This window comes from Salmo trutta, unplaced genomic scaffold (genome assembly GCF_901001165.1).
Source record: "Salmo trutta unplaced genomic scaffold, fSalTru1.1, whole genome shotgun sequence".
NCBI lineage: Eukaryota > Metazoa > Chordata > Actinopteri > Salmoniformes > Salmonidae > Salmo > Salmo trutta.
The window spans coordinates 14,053-34,231 of NW_021822794.1; the positions used below are offsets into that span (position 1 = coordinate 14,053).

Below are 20,179 nucleotides of genomic sequence, written 5' to 3' on the forward strand. Positions count from 1 at the left end.
TATAAACCTTTGCTTTAAGAATTCACGAGGAGAGAGGCCAGGAATACTGGAGAAAAATGGGTTTCGCACTTGAAAAATGGTCTAATTCAAAGATGATGTAACTGTAACTAATCTGATGAAAGTATGTGGGCTTGTACCTGCCAGACCGTTCTTATTTTTCATGTTTTATTTATACCATTTTTTGTGTTCTTCAATAAAAACGGGGATAAAAAATTGAATTGGGACGTCAGTGAAATTCTAATCAAACCCAGCTAGCTAATCTTTAAAGAGAAAGGATGCTGGTGTCATTTAATCAAATACTACTTCCTGTGGGCTGTACTTCTGTTTATCATAGAGCAGACTCTCCTGGTTTATTATAGAGCAGACTCTCCTGGTTTATTATAGAGCAGACTCTCCTGGTTTATCATAGAGCAGACTCTCCTGGTTTATTATAGAGCAGACTCTCCTGGTTTATTATAGAGCAGACTCTCCTGGTTTATTATAGAGCAGACTCTCCTGGTTTATCATAGAGCAGACTCTCCTGGTTTATTACAGAGCAGACTCTCCTGGTTTATCATAGAGCAGACTTTCCTGGTTTATCATAGAGCAGACTCTCCTGGTTTATTATAGAGCAGACTCTCCTGGTTTATTATAGAGCAGACTCTCCTGGTTTATTACAGAGCAGACTCTCCTGGTTTATTATAGAGCAGACTCTCCTGGTTTATTATAGAGCAGACTCTCCTGGTTTATTATAGAGCAGACTCTCCTGGTTTATTATAGAGCAGACTCTCCTGGTTTATTATAGAGCAGACTCTCCTGGTTTATTATAGAGCAGACTCTCCTGGTTTATCATAGAGCAGACTCTCCTGGTTTATTATAGAGCAGACTCTCCTGGTTTATCATAGAGCAGACTCTCCTGGTTTATCATAGAGCAGACTCTCCTGGTTTATTATAGAGCAGACTCTCCTGGTTTATTATAGAGCAGACTCTCCTGGTTTATTACAGAGCAGACTCTCCTGGTTTATTATAGAGCAGACTCTCCTGGTTTATTATAGAGCAGATTTATTTTTATTTTTTTGAAAGAAAAGCACATTTTTTGTCCATTAAAGTAACATCAAAATGATCAGAAATACAGTGTAGACATTAATGTTGTAAATTACTATTCTAGCTGGAAACGTCTGATTGGGAAATGCAAGCAGAGGCCCATTATCAGCAACCATCACTCCTGTGTTTCAATGGCACGTTGTGTTAGCTAATCCAAGTTTAATCTTGAAAAGGTTAATTGATCATTAGAAAACACTTTTGGAATTCTGTTAGCACTGAAAACTGTTGTACTGATTAAAGAAGCAATAAAACTGGCCTTCTTTAGACTAGTTGAGTATCTGGAGCATCAGCATTTGTAGGTTTGATGACAGGCTCAAAATGGCCAGAAACAAATTACTTTCATCTGAAACTCGTCAGTCTATTCTTGTTCTGAGCAATGAAGGCTATTCCATGCGAGAAATTGCCAAGAAACTGAAGATCTCGTACAACGCTGTGCACTACTCCCTTCCCAGAACAGCGCAAACTGGCTCTAACCAGAATACAAAGAGGAGTGGGAGGCCCCGGTGCACAACTGAGCAAGAGGACAAGTACATTAGAGTGTCTAGTTTGAGAAACAGACGCCTCACAAGTCCTCAACTGACAGCTTCATTAAATAGTACCCACAAAACCCCAGTCTCAACGTCAACGGTGAAGAGGCGACTCCGGGATGCTGGCCTTCTAGGCAGAGTTGCAAAGAAAAAGCCAGACAGACAGAGAGCATGGAGTTGTGGTTTATTAAGGTTTATTAAGGTTAGCTTTACGCTGCAAACAAAGATGAGAAAAACACTGTCAGTCTGTGTCCCAAATGACACTCTATTCTCTATATAGTGCACTACTTTGGCCAGACCCCATAGGTCCTGGTGAAAAGTAGTGCACTATAAAGGGAATAGGGTGCCATTTGAGAGGCGGACAGGGACCTAGGCCAGACAATAAGTCCCCTGGATAGGAGAATGATCCACTGCTGGGATGTACATGAATAGAATCCAACACCATGCAGGTTCATGCTGTACATCACAGCATCCCAAATGGCACCCTGTTCCCTAACTACTTCAGACCAGGGCACATAAACAATCACAATGTGGTACTACAGTACGACAGACACAGAGAGGGCTTTTACAGTCATGTAAATTCATTACCAAAAATATACCGTTCATCTGTGTCTGTTTCAATGTGGTAAAAAATAAATACTTTTAATTGAAGGTACTACTGTCCACCACCTTAAACCAGAGTATCACACAATATGTCTTTAAACTGTCCTCTCCTTGTTTCCTCCCCTCCCTTCCTCCCCTCCCTTCCTCCCCTCCCTTCCTCCCCTCCCCTCCCCCTTTTGTCCAAGACAGAGAAGTCCTTCTCGTATAAAGCTAAACTAGGACCCATCCAAACCCATTTCAACCAAACCTGCAGGCCAAATAAATATGTTGAATTCTTTCAAATACTCGAGCTACGCTTGATTTAGTTTGCCCAGTACAAAGTACTTTGAAATAATTGACATATGTATTTGACCCAGGTCCCTTATTCATAAAGCGTCTCAGTGTATGAATGCTGATCTAGAATCAGTTTTGCCTTGTAGAATATTAGGATGATTGTAAAGGAGGGACCTGATCTTGGATCAGCACTCCTCCTCCGAGACGCTTTATGAATACAGGCCCAGGTCCAAGTCTTCCAGCTCCCTCAGTCTCAGTGGAGTTTCTCCCACATGAAGACCAGTAGGATAGCCACCACAGCCAGGCTGATGGACAGCAGTTTCAGCCCCTCTCTGTCCAAGCTCCAGGGGCTCCAGGATGCAGTCAGCACGCCGGAGGAGGGGACGGATCCATTCTGCTGGAGGGACAGCTGCTCCTGTTGAGAGACAGCAGAGAGTTAGCCAAGGTTACATTATAGAGTACAGTAGCGGAAGTAAGTTATTATCTGTTGTGTGCTACGGGGACACTCAACATGGCTGCCAGTCCACTCATTATGACATCATTGACTTGCCCATTCAAGGGATTCTATATGTTTAACTCTCGGTCCTTCAGACAGTTGAGAAGAGACTTTTCTCCTCCCTGTCATTCATCTGAACCTGTAGTTAGAGACTTTTCTCCTCCCTGTCATTCATCTGAACCTGTAGTTAGAGACTTTTCTCCTCCCTGTCAATCATCTGAACCTGTAGTTAGAGACTTTTCTCCTCCCTGTCATTCATCTGAACCTGTAGTTAGAGACTTTTCTCCTCCCTGTCATTCATCTGAACCTGTAGTTAGAGACTTTTCTCCTCCCTGTCATTCATCTGAACCTGTAGTTAGAGACTTTCTCCTCCCTGTCAATCATCTGAACCTGTAGTTAGAGACTTTTCTCCTCCCTGTCATTCATCTGAACCTGTAGTTAGAGACTTTTCTCCTCCCTGTCATTCATCTGAACCTGTAGTTAGAGACTTTTCTCCTCCCTGTCATTCATCTGAACCTGTAGTTAGAGACTTTTCTCCTCCCTGTCATTCATCTGAACCTGTAGTTAGAGACTTTTCTCCTCCCTGTCATTCATCTGAACCTGTAGTTAGAGACTTTTCTCCTCCCTGTCATTCATCTGAACCTGTAGTTAGAAACTTTTCTCCTCCCTGTCATTCATCTGAACCTGTAGTTAGAAACTTTTCTCCTCCCTGTCATTCATCTGAACCTGTAGTTAGAGACTTTTCTCCTCCCTGTCATTCATCTGAACCTGTAGTTAGAGACTTTTCTCCTCCCTGTCATTCATCTGAACCTGTAGTTAGAGACTTTTCTCCTACCTGTCATTCATCTGAACCTGTAGTTAGAGACTTTTCTCCTCCCTGTCATTCATCTGAACCTGTAGTTAGAGACTTTTCTCCTCCCTGTCATTCATCTGAACCTGTAGTTAGAGACTTTTCTCCTCCCTGTCATTCATCTGAACCTGTAGTTAGAGACTTTTCTCCTACCTGTCATTCATCTCCTCTCCGCCCCGTTCCCCGCTCCATACTCCACAATGTAGTGTGGTTATACCAGACTGAACACTGTACTCATCCAGTCAGGTTTCAGTACAGTAGGGTCATGGACATGACCCATTGTCCTCTCTGGCACAGTGAGACCCTGATGAAGGCTAGTGGACATGACCCATTGTCCTCTCTGACACAGTGAGACCCTGATGAAGGCTAGTGGACATGACCCACTGTCCTCTCTGACACAGTGAGACCCTGATGAAGACTAAGAGCTATAACACCTTGGTTATTTATCTATAATCTCTGACCATATACGTTTCCCAGATCCCACTGTAGCTTTAAAGACCAGGTTATAATACAACATTGTGGCCAGAGATAATATGACCCGGACTCTCAGGATCAAATGGACATTATTGGGGGTCCAGTCCAGTTAAGTCTGTCCTAATGTGATGGTGCATTAAAGACTCATCTATAATGAAGATGGTAATAGAGATATATCCCACTAGACCAGGAGAGAAGAGACGGACAGGCCTATCATATCATCATTTAGAGGAGGCAGGGAGGGAGGGGAGAGAGGGAGGGGAGAGAGAGAAAGAGAGAGAGAGGGGGGAGAGAGAGAAAGAGAGGGGGAGAGAGAGAACAGCCAATCATATGATCATTTATAGGGTGGAGGGAGAGAGAAGAGAGAGAGAGGGGAGGGAGAGAGAAGAGAGAGAGAGGGGGGCGAGAGAGAGAGAGAGAGAGGGGAGAGAGAGGGGGAGAGAGAGAGAGAGAGAGGGGGGCGAGAGAGAGAGAGAGAGAGAGAGGGGAGAGAGAGAGAGAGAGAGAGAGAGAGAGGGGAGAGAGAGGGGGAGAGAGAGAGAGAGAGAGAGAGAGAGAGAGGGGGGGCGAGAGAGAGAGAGGAGAGAGAGAGAGAGAGAGAGGGGAGAGAGAGGGGGAGAGAGAGGGGGAGAGAGAGAACAGCCTTGAAATACATTAAATATGGAGGATCAATCTGAATGACCATTTTATGATTTTGATATTTCAATTCCACTGGATGACGGTCATTGAAATGTAAATTCCCACACTGCCGCAGTATATAATATATAGATACACCACATTACCAAAAGTATGTGGACACCTGCTCATCTAACACCTCATTCCACAACCAACCATGGACATTAATACAGAATGGTTCTTCCCTTTGCTGCTATAACAGCCTCCACTCTTCTGGGAAGGCTTTCCACTAGATGTTGGAACATTGCTGCTATAACAGCCTCCACTCTTCTGGGAAGGCTTTCCACTAGATGTTGGAACATTGCTGCTATAACAGCCTCCACTCTTCTGGGAAGGCTTTCCACTAGATGTTGGTACATTTGCTGCGGGAACTTGTTTCCATTCAGCCACAAGAACATTAGTGAGGTCGGGCACTGATGTTGGGCGATTAGGCCTGGCTCGCAGTCGACGTGGCAATTCATCCCAAAGGTGTTCGATGGGGTTGAGGTCAGGGCTCTGTGCAGGCCAGTCAAGTTCTTCCACACTGATCTCGACAAACAACATTTCTGTATGGACGTCGCTTTGTGCACAGGGGGCATTGTCATGCTGAAACAGGAAAGGGCCTTCCTCAAACAGTTGCCACACAAAATCGTCTAGAATGTCATTGTATGCTGTAGCATTAAGATTTCCCTTCACTGGAACTAAGGGGTCTAGCCCGAACCATGAAAAACAGCCCAAAACAATTATTACTCCTCCACCAAACTTAACAGTTGGCACTATGCATTGGGGCAGGGAGTGTTCTTCTGGCATTCGTCAAACCCAGTTTTGTCAGTCGGACTGCCAGATGGTGAAATGTGATTCATCACTCCAGAGAACGCGTTTCCACTACCCCAGAGTCCAATGGCGGTGAGCTTTACCCCACTCCAGCCGATGCTTGGCATCGCGCCTGGTGATGTTAGGCTTGTATGTAGCTGCTCGGCCATGGAAACCCATTTCATGAAGCTCCCGACTAACAGTTGTTGTGCTGACGTTGCTTCCAGAGTCAGTTTGCAACCGAGGACAGAAGATTTTTACGTGCTACGCACTTCAGCGGTCCCGTTCTGTGAGCTTGTGTGGCCTACCACTTCACAGCTGAGCCGTTGTTGCTCCTAGTGGTTTCCACTTCACAATAACAGCACTGACAGTTGACCGGGGGCCGCTCTAGCAAGGCCCACATGACAGTGCCATGTTGAAAGTCACTCAGCTCTTCAGCAAGGCCCATTCTACTGCCAATGTTTGTCTATGGAGATTACATGGCTGTGTGCTCGATTTTATACACCTGTGAACAACGGGGTGTGGTTGAAATGGCTGAAATCCACTAATTTGAAGGGGTGTCCACATACGTTTTTTTTATATATAGCGTAGATTAGATTGATCTACTTCAGGAGATATGCTTTGCGAGAAGACTGAGATATACATTTTTTATATAATGGTTTACCTACATTTGCATTACCTACACATTACCGACTGTGCTTCTAAGAAATTCAGTCAGTGCTGGCAAGTATCAATTTCCAGTGGATTTCTTCAGGTGGCGAATTAGAGAGAAAGAAGCGACTGTTCAGTCGGTATCAGCTTGACACCCCTCTAGGTCATTAAAGAGCATTATTACCGGGTGAGATACTGTACCACATATCCCTTTAAGCACGCGTTCAACCCCGACACAGACCTGTCTGAAGGCTGTGTGTGTGTGTGTGTGTGTGTGCGTGTCAGGGATGGATGTGAATGCGTAGCGTGGAAGCAAGCCTCTCTTCTGTAATCCAACCTCATCTCTGATGGACTTTCAAGATTTGGTGATTATCTGACTCTATCTCTCTCTCTCTCTCTCTCTACTGACTTCTCATCCTTCTGTCCCTGGTGTGCCTGCTCTTTCATAACTAACGCCTTTTATCTCTCCTCCTCTCTCTCTCTCTCTCTCGCCCACTCAGCCCTGGGTGCTGACCCCTCCCTGCAGCCGCCTGCTGTCTGCAGCTGGAGACACGGTAATTGATAGAGCTCAGAGGCTCTTCTGAGAGAGACTGTGTGTGTGTGTGTGTGTGTGTGTGTGTGTGTGTGTGTGTGTGTGTGTGTGTGTGTGTGTGTGTGTGTGTGTACCCCCCCGTCCCTTCCTATCCCCTATGTGTCTTGATCACAGGAGGAGCCTGTCCAGAAGGGAACACTGTCTTGATCACAGGAGGAATCTGTCCAGGAGGGCACACTGTCTTGATCACAGGAGGAGCCTGTCCAGAAGGGCACACTGTCTTGATCACAGGAGGAATCTGTCCAGGAGGGGACACTGTCTTGATCACAGGAGGAATCTGTCCAGGAGGGGACACTGTCTTGATCACAGGAAGAATCTGTCCAGGAGGGCACACTGTCTTGATCACAGGAGGAATCTGTCCAGGAGGGAACACTGTCTTGATCACAGGAGGAATCTGTCCAGGAGGGGACACTGTCTTGATCACAGGAGGAATCTGTCCAGGAGGGGACACTGTCTTGATCACAGGAAGAATCTGTCCAGGAGGGGACACTGTCTTTATCACAGGAGGAGTCTGTCTTGATCACAGGAGGAGTCTGTCCAGGAGGGAACACTGTCTTGATCACAGGAGGAATCTGTCCAGGAGGGAACACTGTCTTGATCATTCAATATGAAAGGCTGATCTATCTTGTTGTGGCTGAACTATGAGAGGAACAGCGGTGTACTGCCATGTTCTACCTTCACTCTGGGATGAGAGGAGTGAAGAGGTAGACAACGTCTCTGCTAAGATGGGATGGCCTGGGATAATGGTGGCGGTAGAGTGACTGTCTTAACTCATACACTGGGATAATGGTGGTGGTAGAGTGACTGTCTTAACTCATACACTGGGATAATGGTGGCGGTAGAGTGACTGTCTTAACTCATACACTGGGATAATGGTGGTGGTAGAGTGACTGTCTTAACTCATACACTGGGATAATGGTGGTGGTAGAGTGAATGTCCTAACTCATACACTGGGATAATGGTGGTGGTAGAGTGAATGTCTTAACTCATACACTGGGATAATGGTGGTGGTAGAGTGAATGTCCTAACTCATACACTGGGATAATGGTGGTGGTAGAGTGAATGTCTTAACTCATACACTGGGATAATGGTGGTGGTAGAGTGACTGTCTTAACTCATACACTGGGATAATGGTGGTGGTAGAGTGACTGTCTTAACTCATACACTGGGATAATGGTGGTGGTAGAGTGAGTCCTAACTCATACACTGGGATAATGGTGGTGGTAGAGTGAATGTCCTAACTCATACACTGGGATAATGGTGGTGGTAGAGTGAATGTCCTAACTCATACACTGGGATAATGGTGGTGGTAGAGTGAATGTCCTAACTCATACACTGGGATAATGGTGGTGGTAGAGTGACTGTCTTAACTCATACACTGGGATAATGGTGGTGGTAGAGTGACTGTCTTAACTCATACACTGGGATAATGGTGGTGGTAGAGTGACTGTCTTAACTCATACACTGGGATAATGGTGGTGGTAGAGTGAGTCCTAACTCATACACTGGGATAATGGTGGTGGTAGAGTGAATGTCCTAACTCATACACTGGGATAATGGTGGTGGTAGAGTGAATGTCCTAACTCATACACTGGGATAATGGTGGTGGTAGAGTGAATGTCCTAACTCATACACTGGGATAATGGTGGTGGTAGAGTGAATGTCCTAACTCATACACTGGGATAATGGTGGTGGTAGAGTGAATGTCTTAACTCATACACTGGGATAATGGTGGTGGTAGAGTGAATGTCCTAACTCATACACTGGGATAATGGTGGTGGTAGAGTGAATGTCCTAACTCATACACTGGGATAATGGTGGTGGTAGAGTGAATGTCCTAACTCATACACTGGGATAATGGTGGTGGTAGAGTGAATGTCTTAACTCATACACTGGGATAATGGTGGTAGAGTGAATGTCCTAACTCATACACTGGGATAATGGTGGTAGAGTGAATGTCCTAAATCATACATGTCTGCTGTGTTTGTATATAACACCTGCTGCTTTCAACCAAAGACACAGAGCTGCTGAGTGTTCATGACTTCACACCATGTACAGTGTGAGTGAGAAGTGTGTGGGCTTGAGTTAAAAAGACTGCTAACTCAGTTACCTCCCACACATAGCTATAGATCATTTAACCTGTTTTACCCCAGGGACAATATCCACCACTCTGTCTCTAACCTGTTTTACCTCAGGGACAATATCCACCACTCTGTCTCTAACCTGTTTTACCTCAGGAACAATATCCACCACTCTGTCTCTAACCTGTTTTACCTCAGGAACAATATCCACCACTCTGTCTCTAACCTGTTTTACCTCAGGGACAATATCCACCACTCTGTCTCTAACCTGTTTTACCTCAGGGACAATATCCACCACTCTGTCTCTAACCTGTTTTACCTCAGGAACAATATCCACCACTCTGTCTCTAACCTGTTTTACCTCAGGAACAATATCCACCACTCTGTCTCTAACCTGTTTTACCTCAGGAACAATATCCACCATTGTCTCTAACCTGTTTTACCTCGGGGACAATATCCACCACTCTGTCTCTAACCTGTTTCACCTCAGGGACAATATCCACCACTCTGTCTCTAACCTGTTTTACCTCAGGAACAATATCCACCACTCTGTCTCTAACCTGTTTTACCTCAGGGACAATATCCACCACTCTGTCTCTAACCTGTTTTACCTCAGGAACAATATCCACCACTCTGTCTCGAACCTGTTTTACCTCAGGAACAATATCCACCACTCTGTCTCTAACCTGTTTTACCTCAGGGACAATATCCACCACTCTGTCTCTAACCTGTTTTACCTCAGGGACAATATCCACCACTCTGTCTATAGAGGTGAATAATAGAATGATGGGGGGCTATAGAGAATAATAGAATCCTTGAGGGGGGGGTCTGTTTCTCCTTGACATCACAGTACCTCTCCCTCTCTCTCATCAGAATGTATGGACTAATGTAAAACACTTCAGAGGGTGAGGGCTGCTCGCCCCCCTCCTCCTCCCCCCCCCCCTCCCCCCCTGCACTGTAGGAGAAGAGAGCACATCGAAGTCTGGCTGGGCCAGGTTAGAACAGGGAAGCACAGCGAAGTCTGGCTGGGCCAGGTTAGAACAGGGAAGCACAGCGAAGTCTGGCTGGGCCAGGTTAGAACAGGGAAGCACAGCGAAGTCTGGCTGGGCCAGGTTAGAACAGGGAAGCACAGCGAAGTCTGGCTGGGCCAGGTTAGAACAGGGAAGCACAGCGAAGTCTGGCTGGGCCAGGTTAGAACAGGGAAGCACATCGAAGTCTGGCTGGGCCAGGTTAGAACAGGGAAGCACAGTGAAGTCTGGCTGGGCCAGGTTAGAACAGGGAAGCACAGTGAAGTCTGGCTGGGCCAGGTTAGAACAGGGAAGCACAGCGAAGTCTGGCTGGGCCAGGTTAGAACAGGGAAGCACAGTGAAGTCTGGCTGGGCCAGGTTAGAACAGGGAAGCACAGCGAAGTCTGGCTGGGCCAGGTTAGAACAGGGAAGCACAGTGAAGTCTGGCTGGGCCAGGTTAGAACAGGGAAGCACAGTGAAGTCTGGCTGGGCCAGGTTAGAACAGGGAAGCACAGTGAAGTCTGGCTGGGCCAGACCTCTACTTAGGTGACTTGCAATTCAACACGATAATTTTCCACCTGCCGGATTTCAGGCAGGCCTATGGAGGGGAAGCTGTTATGACTACAGGTGTGTGTGTGTGTTTATGTATGAATACAGGTGTGTGTGTGTGTGTGTGTGTATGAATACAGGTGTGTGTGTGTGTGTGTGTGTGTGTGTGTGTGTATGAATACAGGTGTGTGTGTGTGTGTGTGTGTGTGTGTGTGTGTGTGTGTGTGTGTGTATGAATACAGGTGTTAGCCCCCGTGGTACAACTTGTTGCCGAAGTGTGTTACTAAGCCGTGGAAATCTGCTGCCGTTACATCTCGGATACCGCCTGGCTTTGAACCAACTTCGCTCCAAATCCTTCACCCCCCTCTCTATCTATCGCTCTGTCTCTCTCTCTTTTCATTAAATAATCTGCAGAGAGCTAAAATAAACTAATTGGGAGATAATATTTAAGAATTCCATCTATACTTTAGCCTCTGTGGAGCGAAGGCTTATGGGAGAAAAGAGGGCCCTCCTGGCTGCTAAGTGCCGGCTCCGAGGGAGGGAGGGGTGAGAAGGGAGCGAGGTATTCCTCTCTGAGGTCACGACCCATTTCCTCCGCCAAATGAGGCAGGAGCAGAGAGCTCTCCAAAGACTGAGGTGACCTGAGTTTCAACAGTTGTGTTCTCTCTCTCTCTCTCTCTCTCTCTCTCTCTCTACTCTCTCTCTCTCTCTCTCTCTCTCTCTCTCTCTCTCTCTCCTCTCTCTCTCTCTCTCCTCTCTCTCTCATCTCTCTCTATCCTCTCTCTCTCTCTCTCTCTCTCTCTCTCTCTCTCTCTCTCTCTCTCTCTCTCTCTCCTCTCTCAGCTCTCAGCTCAGCTCAGCTCAGCTCAGCTCAGCTCAGCTCAGCTCAGCTCAGCTCAGACACCTCATTGATCTCTGACCCGTCAACACTCACACAAAGGCTTAACCCAGAGCCAGGCGCGCACACACACACACAAACACCGTCACAATACACACACATAACTTTGAGGGCCTGTGGATATCCAGGCATGTCTAGCTCCAGATCAACAGCAGATCAGATCAACAACAGATCAACAGCAGATCAGATCAACAGCAGATCAACATCAGATCAACATCAGATCAACAGCAGATCAGATCAACAACAGATCAGATCAACAACAGATCAACAGCAGATCAGATCAACAGCAGATCAGATCAACAGCAGATCAGCAACAGATCAACAGCAGATCAAAAGCAGATCAGATCAACAGCAGATCAGATCAACAGCAGATCAGATCAACAGCAGATCAACAGCAGATCAGATCAACAACAGATCAACAGCAGATCAAACACATGGAGATGAAGAAGCCTACGTCTTCTACTGGCAAGAGGTAGGCTTTGTTTACTTCATTTGGAATACAGCGGAAAGGCATTTTTTTGCAGTGGAGAAAGCTCTCCCCTTTATTAATATTCATAGCCTTTCTCTAACAGATAAGGATGAACCGTGTCCAATTTAGACTTCAAGACTGAAAAGCATATCAAGAGGAAAGTCCACCCTGTTTCTAAAAAAACATTACTGACTGACTCAAATCTCCTGTATTTAAATGCGACCCCCGTTGCACCATAAGATCTGAGTGTAAACAGCAGAGCACGGCTGCTTGACAAACCCTCCAGAAGGAAATTCCTCTCTGACTACACAGCTCTACACGGAGCAGTATGAGGGCTCATTGTAATACCAACAGGTGCGACTGTAAAACCACATCTGGAATCCTATATCCTAGATAAGGCACTACTTTAGACCTGGGATCTGGTCAAACGTAGTCAATTACGTAGGCAATTCATGTTTCGTCACAATATTGTTTTGAATGTTGGTTTTGGGCTGATGCCCAACTGAGCATTCCTACTCGATGCCTCGTCAATAAGTGTTGATGAAGATTATCAGAAGTGCATTACAGCGGCTTGGGAAAAAACGATGACGTTCAAAACGAGCTAAATAATTAGTAGGAAAACCTGTTGTTATCATTTTGATGTTGCCAGACTGACTTTAGATGCAGTATAACGTTAGCTAGCTAAGCTAAGATTGAGGGGAGGCCACCGCATTTTAGCTAGCTAATGTTAGCATTGCTAGCTATTTCTGACGAACTTTGCGAGCTAATGACAACATTGTCTAAAATAAATTTGACGACATGATAATGCTAACAAAGTAATTTCCTACTAAATATTTGACTACTTTAGCAATGTCATCCTATTTCGAAGTCACTATAGTGTAATTTAGACTAAATAGTAGTTAGCCTACGTCTAGAATGACTGGGCTTTACAGCATTTCAGGGAACCCCTTCGCGTCGTTGGCAGAGGGCGGCTTGAGAACGGTCAAAACAACGGTGTGAAACGACCGAGGGACGGAGGTGCCACCTATGAATAGGGTACACTTTGTGAAGCTTCCCATCTCTTCACAGAACAGCCAGTCTCATTGTGACAGTAACCCTCCAAGAGAACCACAGAATCACCTATCACCCCTGACCTTTCCTCTTCCTGTCACCTGTGGGTCACCAATCACAAGGCCTCATTCCCCTGTGGTCACCAATCATAAGTCACTATTCACTTCCAAGTCATCTGTGGGTCACCAATCACAAGGCCTCATTCACAGGCCAGTCATTGTGATTGGGTGGTGTTACAATACAAACATCTATCACATCTCTCACATGATATAATAGGTCTGTTGTAACTCACCACATCGTGACCAGAAACTAGAGACTGTTTCACTGTTCTTTCACCTGCAGTCTCTTAACAGGCCTTGGGATCTCACCTGTTACCTAATCTGTGGGGCTTTATTTCAGAACATGTGTCCTGCCCATGCAGACTAAGGTAAAGTGACTGCACCTCTCCTCCTTCCATGGGTTACAGACAGGTGACTATAGTTCTGGCCACGCATGGTTATAACATCCAGACAAGGTGACTCTAGTTCTGGCTATGCATGGTTATAACATCCAGACAAGGTGACTCTAGTTCTGGCTATGCATGGTTATAACATCCAGACAGGTGACTCTAGTTCTGGCCACGCATGGTTATAACATCCAGACAAGGTGATTCTAGTTTTGCCCACGCATGGTCATAACATCCAGACAAGGTGACTTTAGTTCTGGCCACGCATGGTTATAACATCCAGACAGGTGACTCTAGTTCTGGCTATGCATGGTTATAACATCCAGACAAGGTGACTATAGTTCTGGCTACGCATGGTTATAACATCCAGACAGGTGACTCTAGTTTTGCCCACGCATGGTCATAACATCCAGACAAGGTGATTTTAGTTCTGGCCACGCATGGTTATAACATCCAGACAGGTGACTCTAGTTCTGGCTATGCATGGTTATAACATCCAGACAAGGTGACTATAGTTCTGGCTACGCATGGTTATAACATCCAGACAGGTGACTCTAGTTCTGGCTATGCATGGTTATAACATCCAGACAAGGTGACTCTAGTTCTGGCTATGCATGGTTATAACATCCAGACAAAGTGATTCTAGTTTTGCCCACGCATGGTTATAACATCCAGACAAGGTGACTCTAGTTCTGGCTATGCATGGTTATAACATCCAGACAGGTGACTCTAGTTCTGGCTATGCATGGTTATAACATACAGACAGGTGACTCTAGTTCTGGCCACACATGGTTATAACATCCAGACAAGGTGACTCTAGTTCTGGCCACGCATGGTTATAACATCCAGACAAGGTGACTCTAGTTCTGGCTACGCATGGTTATAACATCCAGACAAGGTGACTATAGTTCTGGCTACGCATGGTTATAACATCCAGACAGGTGACTCTAGTTCTGGCTATGCATGGTTATAACATCCAGACAAGGTGACTCTAGTTCTGGCTATGCATGGTTATAACATCCAGACAAAGTGATTCTAGTTTTGCCCACGCATGGTTATAACATCCAGACAAGGTGACTCTAGTTCTGGCTATGCATGGTTATAACATCCAGACAAGGTGACTCTAGTTCTGGCCACGCATGGTTATAACATCCAGACAAGGTGACTCTAGTTCTGGCTATGCATGGTTATAACATCCAGACAAGGTGACTATAGTTCTGGCTACGCATGGTTATAACATCCAGACAGGTGACTCTAGTTCTGGCTATGCATGGTTATAACATCCAGACAAGGTGACTCTAGTTCTGGCCACGCATGGTTATAACATCCAGACAGGTGACTCTAGTTCTGGCTACGCATGGTTATAACATACAGACAGGTGACTCTAGTTCTGGCCACGCATGGTTATAACATCCAGACAAGGTGACTCTAGTTCTGGCTACGCATGGTTATAACATCCAGACAGGTGACTCTAGTTCTGGCTATGCATGGTTATAACATACAGACAGGTGACTCTAGTTCTGGCCACACATGGTTATAACATCCAGACAAGGTGACTCTAGTTCTGGCCACGCATGGTTATAACATCCAGACAAGGTGACTCTAGTTCTGGCTACGCATGGTTATAACATCCAGACAAGGTGACTCTAGTTCTGGCTACGCATGGTTATAACATCCAGACAAGGTGACTCTAGTTCTGGCTACGCATGGTTATAACACCCAGACAACGTTTACTTGTAACTCCATGTCAACACGTCACAGTAAACCTCCGCTGTTGTTCTGCGAGGAAGAGGAGAGGACGATATCAGACTACTGTAGTTTCTAGGATCCTCCCTGAGAACCTGAGGCTGCTGAGGAGGGTCTGGTAGGCAGACTGGGCGGCTTGGAGAGCTGTCTGTCTGGTAAGGTATGTATGGTCATCCATACATGTATGGTCATCCAGCCCTGTCTCCCTATGTCTCTGTCTGTCTTGTCTGTCTGTCTGTCTGTCTGTCTGTCTGTCTGTCTGTCTGTCTGTCTGTCTGTCTGTCTGTCTGTCTGTCTGTCTGTCTGTCTGTCTGTCTGTCTGTCTGTCTGTCTGTCTGTCTGTCTGTCTGTCTGTCTCCCTATGTCTCTGTCTGTCTGTCTGGTATAGTCTCTGGTCGCCCTGCCCTCCTTCCCTCCCTCCCTCCCTCCCTCCCTGCCTCCCTCCCTCCCTCCCTCTCAGGGGTCCTAGGTCTCTGAGTGGGGTATGATGCTGCAAAGGGCTGGCAATCCCACCCTTGTGGTGAGTGTGTGGGTGTGTAGAGTGTGTGTGTGTGTGTGTACTCAGCAATTAGCCCTGCTTCAGCGTCTTAATACCGAGTAGTTCCAGGTGTTGCACGCACACACACACACACACACACACACACACACACACACACACACACACACACACACACACCACACACGTATTTCTGCCTTGCTGTCTGTCTGAATGATTAAAGCATCCTTACCCACCATGAATAAATCCAGATTGCTCTACAGCGGTGGGAGTTATGCGGGAAGCGCACGGCAAGACACTTTTTAATGGCAATTACATTTTTCATGGTGCCGGCTTGTTGACATACATAATGCAGGTGTATTATTGTGCTTCAGCTGCAACCTCCGAGCCCACACTACGCCACGCCCGCCCACACCACGCCCGCCCGCACCATGCCACGCCCGCCCGCACCACGCCCGCCCGCGAGCCGTGGCGTTTCAAAGTGACAGGAAGAGAGGAAGGAGAAGGAAGAGACCTTGAAAGAGAGAGATAGAGAGAGAGGGGGGGTTTGGAGGGGGAACATCATTGGAAGGAGGAGAAAGAGAGAGAGAGAGGGGGGGTTTGGAGGGGGAACATCATTGGAAGGAGGAGAAAGAGAGAGAGGGGGCGGGAGAGAGGAGTGAGGGGAGGCTGGGTGAGGAGGGTGAGGTCCTTTCATCTGTCATCTCTGGATGGATGGAGCAGCTTGTTCTCCCCCCTGCAAATCCTTCCCTTTCTCAATGCTGTTGTTTGAATAGAGCTGATTATTTGGAGGTGCTCTTGCTGTGGCGGAGAGCAGACGCTCCTCATTTGTAAGAGTGTTCACAACAGCCTTCCTCTCCTTTCAGAGGCCCCTGCCCAGGAGCAGACACCGTAATGAGTCCTTTGGTCGGAACAATGGGGGAAAAACACTTTCTATCAAGGTGAATGTATGGGGAGGCCAGGAGAGGAGCAGAGAGGAGAGATGAAGGAGAGGAAGATAAGAGAGATGGGAACGCTCTGGTCATTTTGAAACCTTTTCATTAAATAAAGAATAAAAAGATCCTGGCACCGTCTTCATCAAGTAATTCACAATAATGACAAACAAACAAGTAGCATTGAAGTAAACAAACCTCAAATGAGAGAAAACATATTTTCATTTGGAACAGAATGACCTTTCTGTCCATGACAAGACACCATAGTGGATAGAAGGATTATAGAATGTACCTGCCCTGGTGTTTTCTGCAAAAAACATGGAATCCTACAGTGAACAAAGAGTGACTGGTGTGTGTGTGTGTGTGTGTGTGTGTGTGTGTGTGTGTGTGTGTGTGTGTGTGTGTGTGTGTGTGTGTGTGTTTACAGTTCTGCAACAGTGGGTTTAGCAGGCAGCTTCCGATGTTGTTTAGCCACTGAACAAACCCACCAACCAACACACTGTACTGGGTCACTGAGCTCACCAGTCTTTTGTTTTCCTGTCTGATTATGTACTGGGTCACTGAGCTCACCAGTCTCTTGTTGTCCTGTCTGATTATGTACTGGGTCACTGAGCTCACCAGTCTTTTGTTGTCCTGTCTGATTATGTACTGGGTCACTGAGATCACCAGTCTCTTGTTGTCCGGTCTGATTATGTACTGGGTCACTGAGCTCACCAGTCTCTTGTTGTTCTGTCTGATTATGTACTGGGTCACTGAGCTCACCAGTCTTTTGTTTTCCTGTCTGATTATGTACTGGGTCACTGAGATCACCAGTCTCTTGTTGTCCTGTCTGATTATGTACTGGGTCACTGAGCTCACCAGTCTCTTGATGTCCTGTCTGATTATGTACTGGGTCACTGAGATCACCAGTCTTTTGTTGTCCTGTCTGATTATGTACTGGGTCACTGAGATCACCAGTCTTTTGTTGTCCTGTCTGATTATGTACTGGGTCACTGAGATCACCAGTCTTTTGTTGTCCTGTCTGATTATGTACTGGGTCACTGAGCTCACCAGTCTCTTGATGTCCTGTCTGATTATGTACTGGGTCACTGAGATCACCAGTCTTTTGTTGTCCTGTCTGATTATGTACTGGGTCACTGAGATTTGATTATGTACTGGGTCACTGAGATTTGAACAGACAGCATCAGTCACAAACTGACTACCAGTCGGAACCAATGACAAGGTTGTCTACTGGGTTCAGAACACAATGATGTCATCGTGAGGGTTGACAGGTAGAGAAAGGGTTAGGGGGAGTCTAGAGATAGAAGGACAGGTAGAGAAAGGTTTAGGAGAGTCTAGGGATAGGAGGACAGGTAGAGAAAGGGTTAGGGGAGTCTAGGGACAGGAGGACAGGTAGAGAAGGGGTTAGGGGGAGTCTAGGGACAGGAGGACAGGTAGAGAAAGGGTTAGGGGAGTGTAGGGATAGGAGGACAGGTAGAGAAAGGGTTAGGGGAGTCTAGGGATAGGAGGACAGGTAGAGAAAGGGTTAGGGGGAGTCTAGGGATAGGAGGACAGGTAGAGAAAGGGTTAGGGGGAGTCTAGGGATAGGAGGACAGGTAGAGAAAGGGTTAGGGGGAGTCTAGAGATAGGAGGACAGGTAGAGAAAGGGTTAGGGGAGTCTAGGGATAGGAGGACAGGTAGAGAAAGGTTTAGGGGGAGTCTAGGGATAGGAGGACAGGTAGAGAAAGGGTTAGGGGAGTCTAGGGATAGGAGGACAGGTAGAGAAGGGTTAGGGGTGTCTAGGGATAGGAGGACAGGTAGAGAAGGGTTATGGGGAGTCTAGGGATAGGAGGACAGGTAGAGAAAGGTTTAGGGGGAGTCTAGGGATAGGAGGACAGGTAGAGAAAGGTTTAGGGGAGTCTAGGGATAGGAGGACAGGTAGAGAAGGGTTAGGGGTGTCTAGGGATAGGAGGACAGGTAGAGAAGGGTTATGGTTAGGGGGAGTCTAGGGACAGGAGGACAGGTAGAGAAAGGGTTAGGGGGAGTCTAGGGACAGGAGGACAGGTAGAGAAAGGGTTAGGGGGAGTCTAGGGATAGGAGGACAGGTAGAGAAAGGGTTAGGGGAGTCTAGGGATAGGAGGACAGGTAGAGAAAGGGTTAGGGGGAGTCTAGGGATAGGAGGACAGGTAGAGAAAGGTTTAGGGGAGTCTAGGGATAGGAGGACAGGTAGAGAAAGGTTTATGGTTAGGGGGAGTCTAGGGATAGGAGGACAGGTAGAGAAAGGTTTAGGGGAGTCTAGGGACAGGAGGACAGGTAGAGAAAGGGTTAGGGGAGTCTAGGGACAGGAGGACAGGTAGAGAAGGGTTATGGTTAGGGGGAGTCTAGGGACAGGAGGACAGGTAGAGAAAGGGTTAGGGGGAGTCTAGAGACAGGAGGACAGGTAGAGAAGGGTTAGGGGGAGTCTTGGGACAGGAGGACAGGTAGAGAAAGGGTTAGGGGGAGTCTAGGGACAGGAGGACAGGTAGAGAAAGGGTTAGGGGGAGTCTAGGGACAGGAGGACAGGTAGAGAAAGGGTTAGGGGGAGTCTAGGGACAGGAGGATAGGTAGAGAAGGGTTAGGGGGAGTCTAGGGACAGATAAAGACAGGTAGAGAAGGGTTATGGTTAGGGGGAGTCTAGGGACAGGAGGACAGGTAGAGAAGGGTTATGGTTAGGGGGAGTCTAGGGACAGATAAAGCCAGGTAGAGAAAGACTGTGGCTTGACAACGACCAGAAGTGGAGTGAATATTAATTGCTTCCTTTCAGTCCAGACTTTTTATTTTGGTGGACAGTAGCGGGTGTCTTTTGTGTTTTACCATCCTGCACCTGCCCAAATCAGGTGTGGGTTTTCTGCTTTCAAACTGAAATGACCAGAAGTTGAAATAGCAAGCTAAATCAAATCAAAGTTAATTGGTCACGAACCCAGATATGCAGATGTTACCGCAAGGTGCAGCGAAATGCTTAAGTTTGTAGCTGTAGAGATGTTGTTGACTATATGAACACGAGACATGGACTTGGTCCACCTCAGAGTAAGTAGCCTTCCCTACCGACAATGTGAATATCAATAACCATTCATCTCTACTACTTCTCTTACCGTGAATCTAAAGGTTGACCCAGCTGCTCTTCCAGACATGGCAAGGAGGACCATCCCACGACCCTTTCATCTTCGTGGTGAAATAAGCAGCAACAACACACCACTTAGCTTTCCCATATCCCAAACGCTCCTGCTCCACTCAACATCAATACCATGAGGCATCTCTGTTAGACCTGTAATCACGGCTCTGCATGGGCTTGTATGACAGATCAACAGACAGGGTAAAGTGTGTCTTCCAACCTGCTAGTCATCATGGCCGATAAGGTCTAGAAGCAGGAGAGGGGAGGACATAAATGGGGTGTGTGTGCGTGCGTGCGTTAAAGTGTGTGTGTTTGTAGAGAGAGCTTGTGAATGTGTATAATGGGTTTCCGTCCGTGATG

General features: G+C 46.7%; 1 protein-coding gene across 1 annotated transcript in view; it reads right to left on the reverse strand.

The window, feature by feature from the left end:
- Nucleotides 1–2,360: 2,360 nt before the first annotated feature.
- The window catches only part of LOC115184911 (threonylcarbamoyladenosine tRNA methylthiotransferase), a 50,065-nt gene continuing 32,246 nt past the window's right edge, over nucleotides 2,361–20,179 (reverse strand). The window contains exon 3 of the mRNA XM_029745467.1: nucleotides 2,361–2,901. Within this exon, the coding sequence (XP_029601327.1) occupies nucleotides 2,740–2,901 (162 nt within the window). The 3' untranslated portion in view covers nucleotides 2,361–2,739. The remainder of the gene's footprint in view (nucleotides 2,902–20,179) is intronic.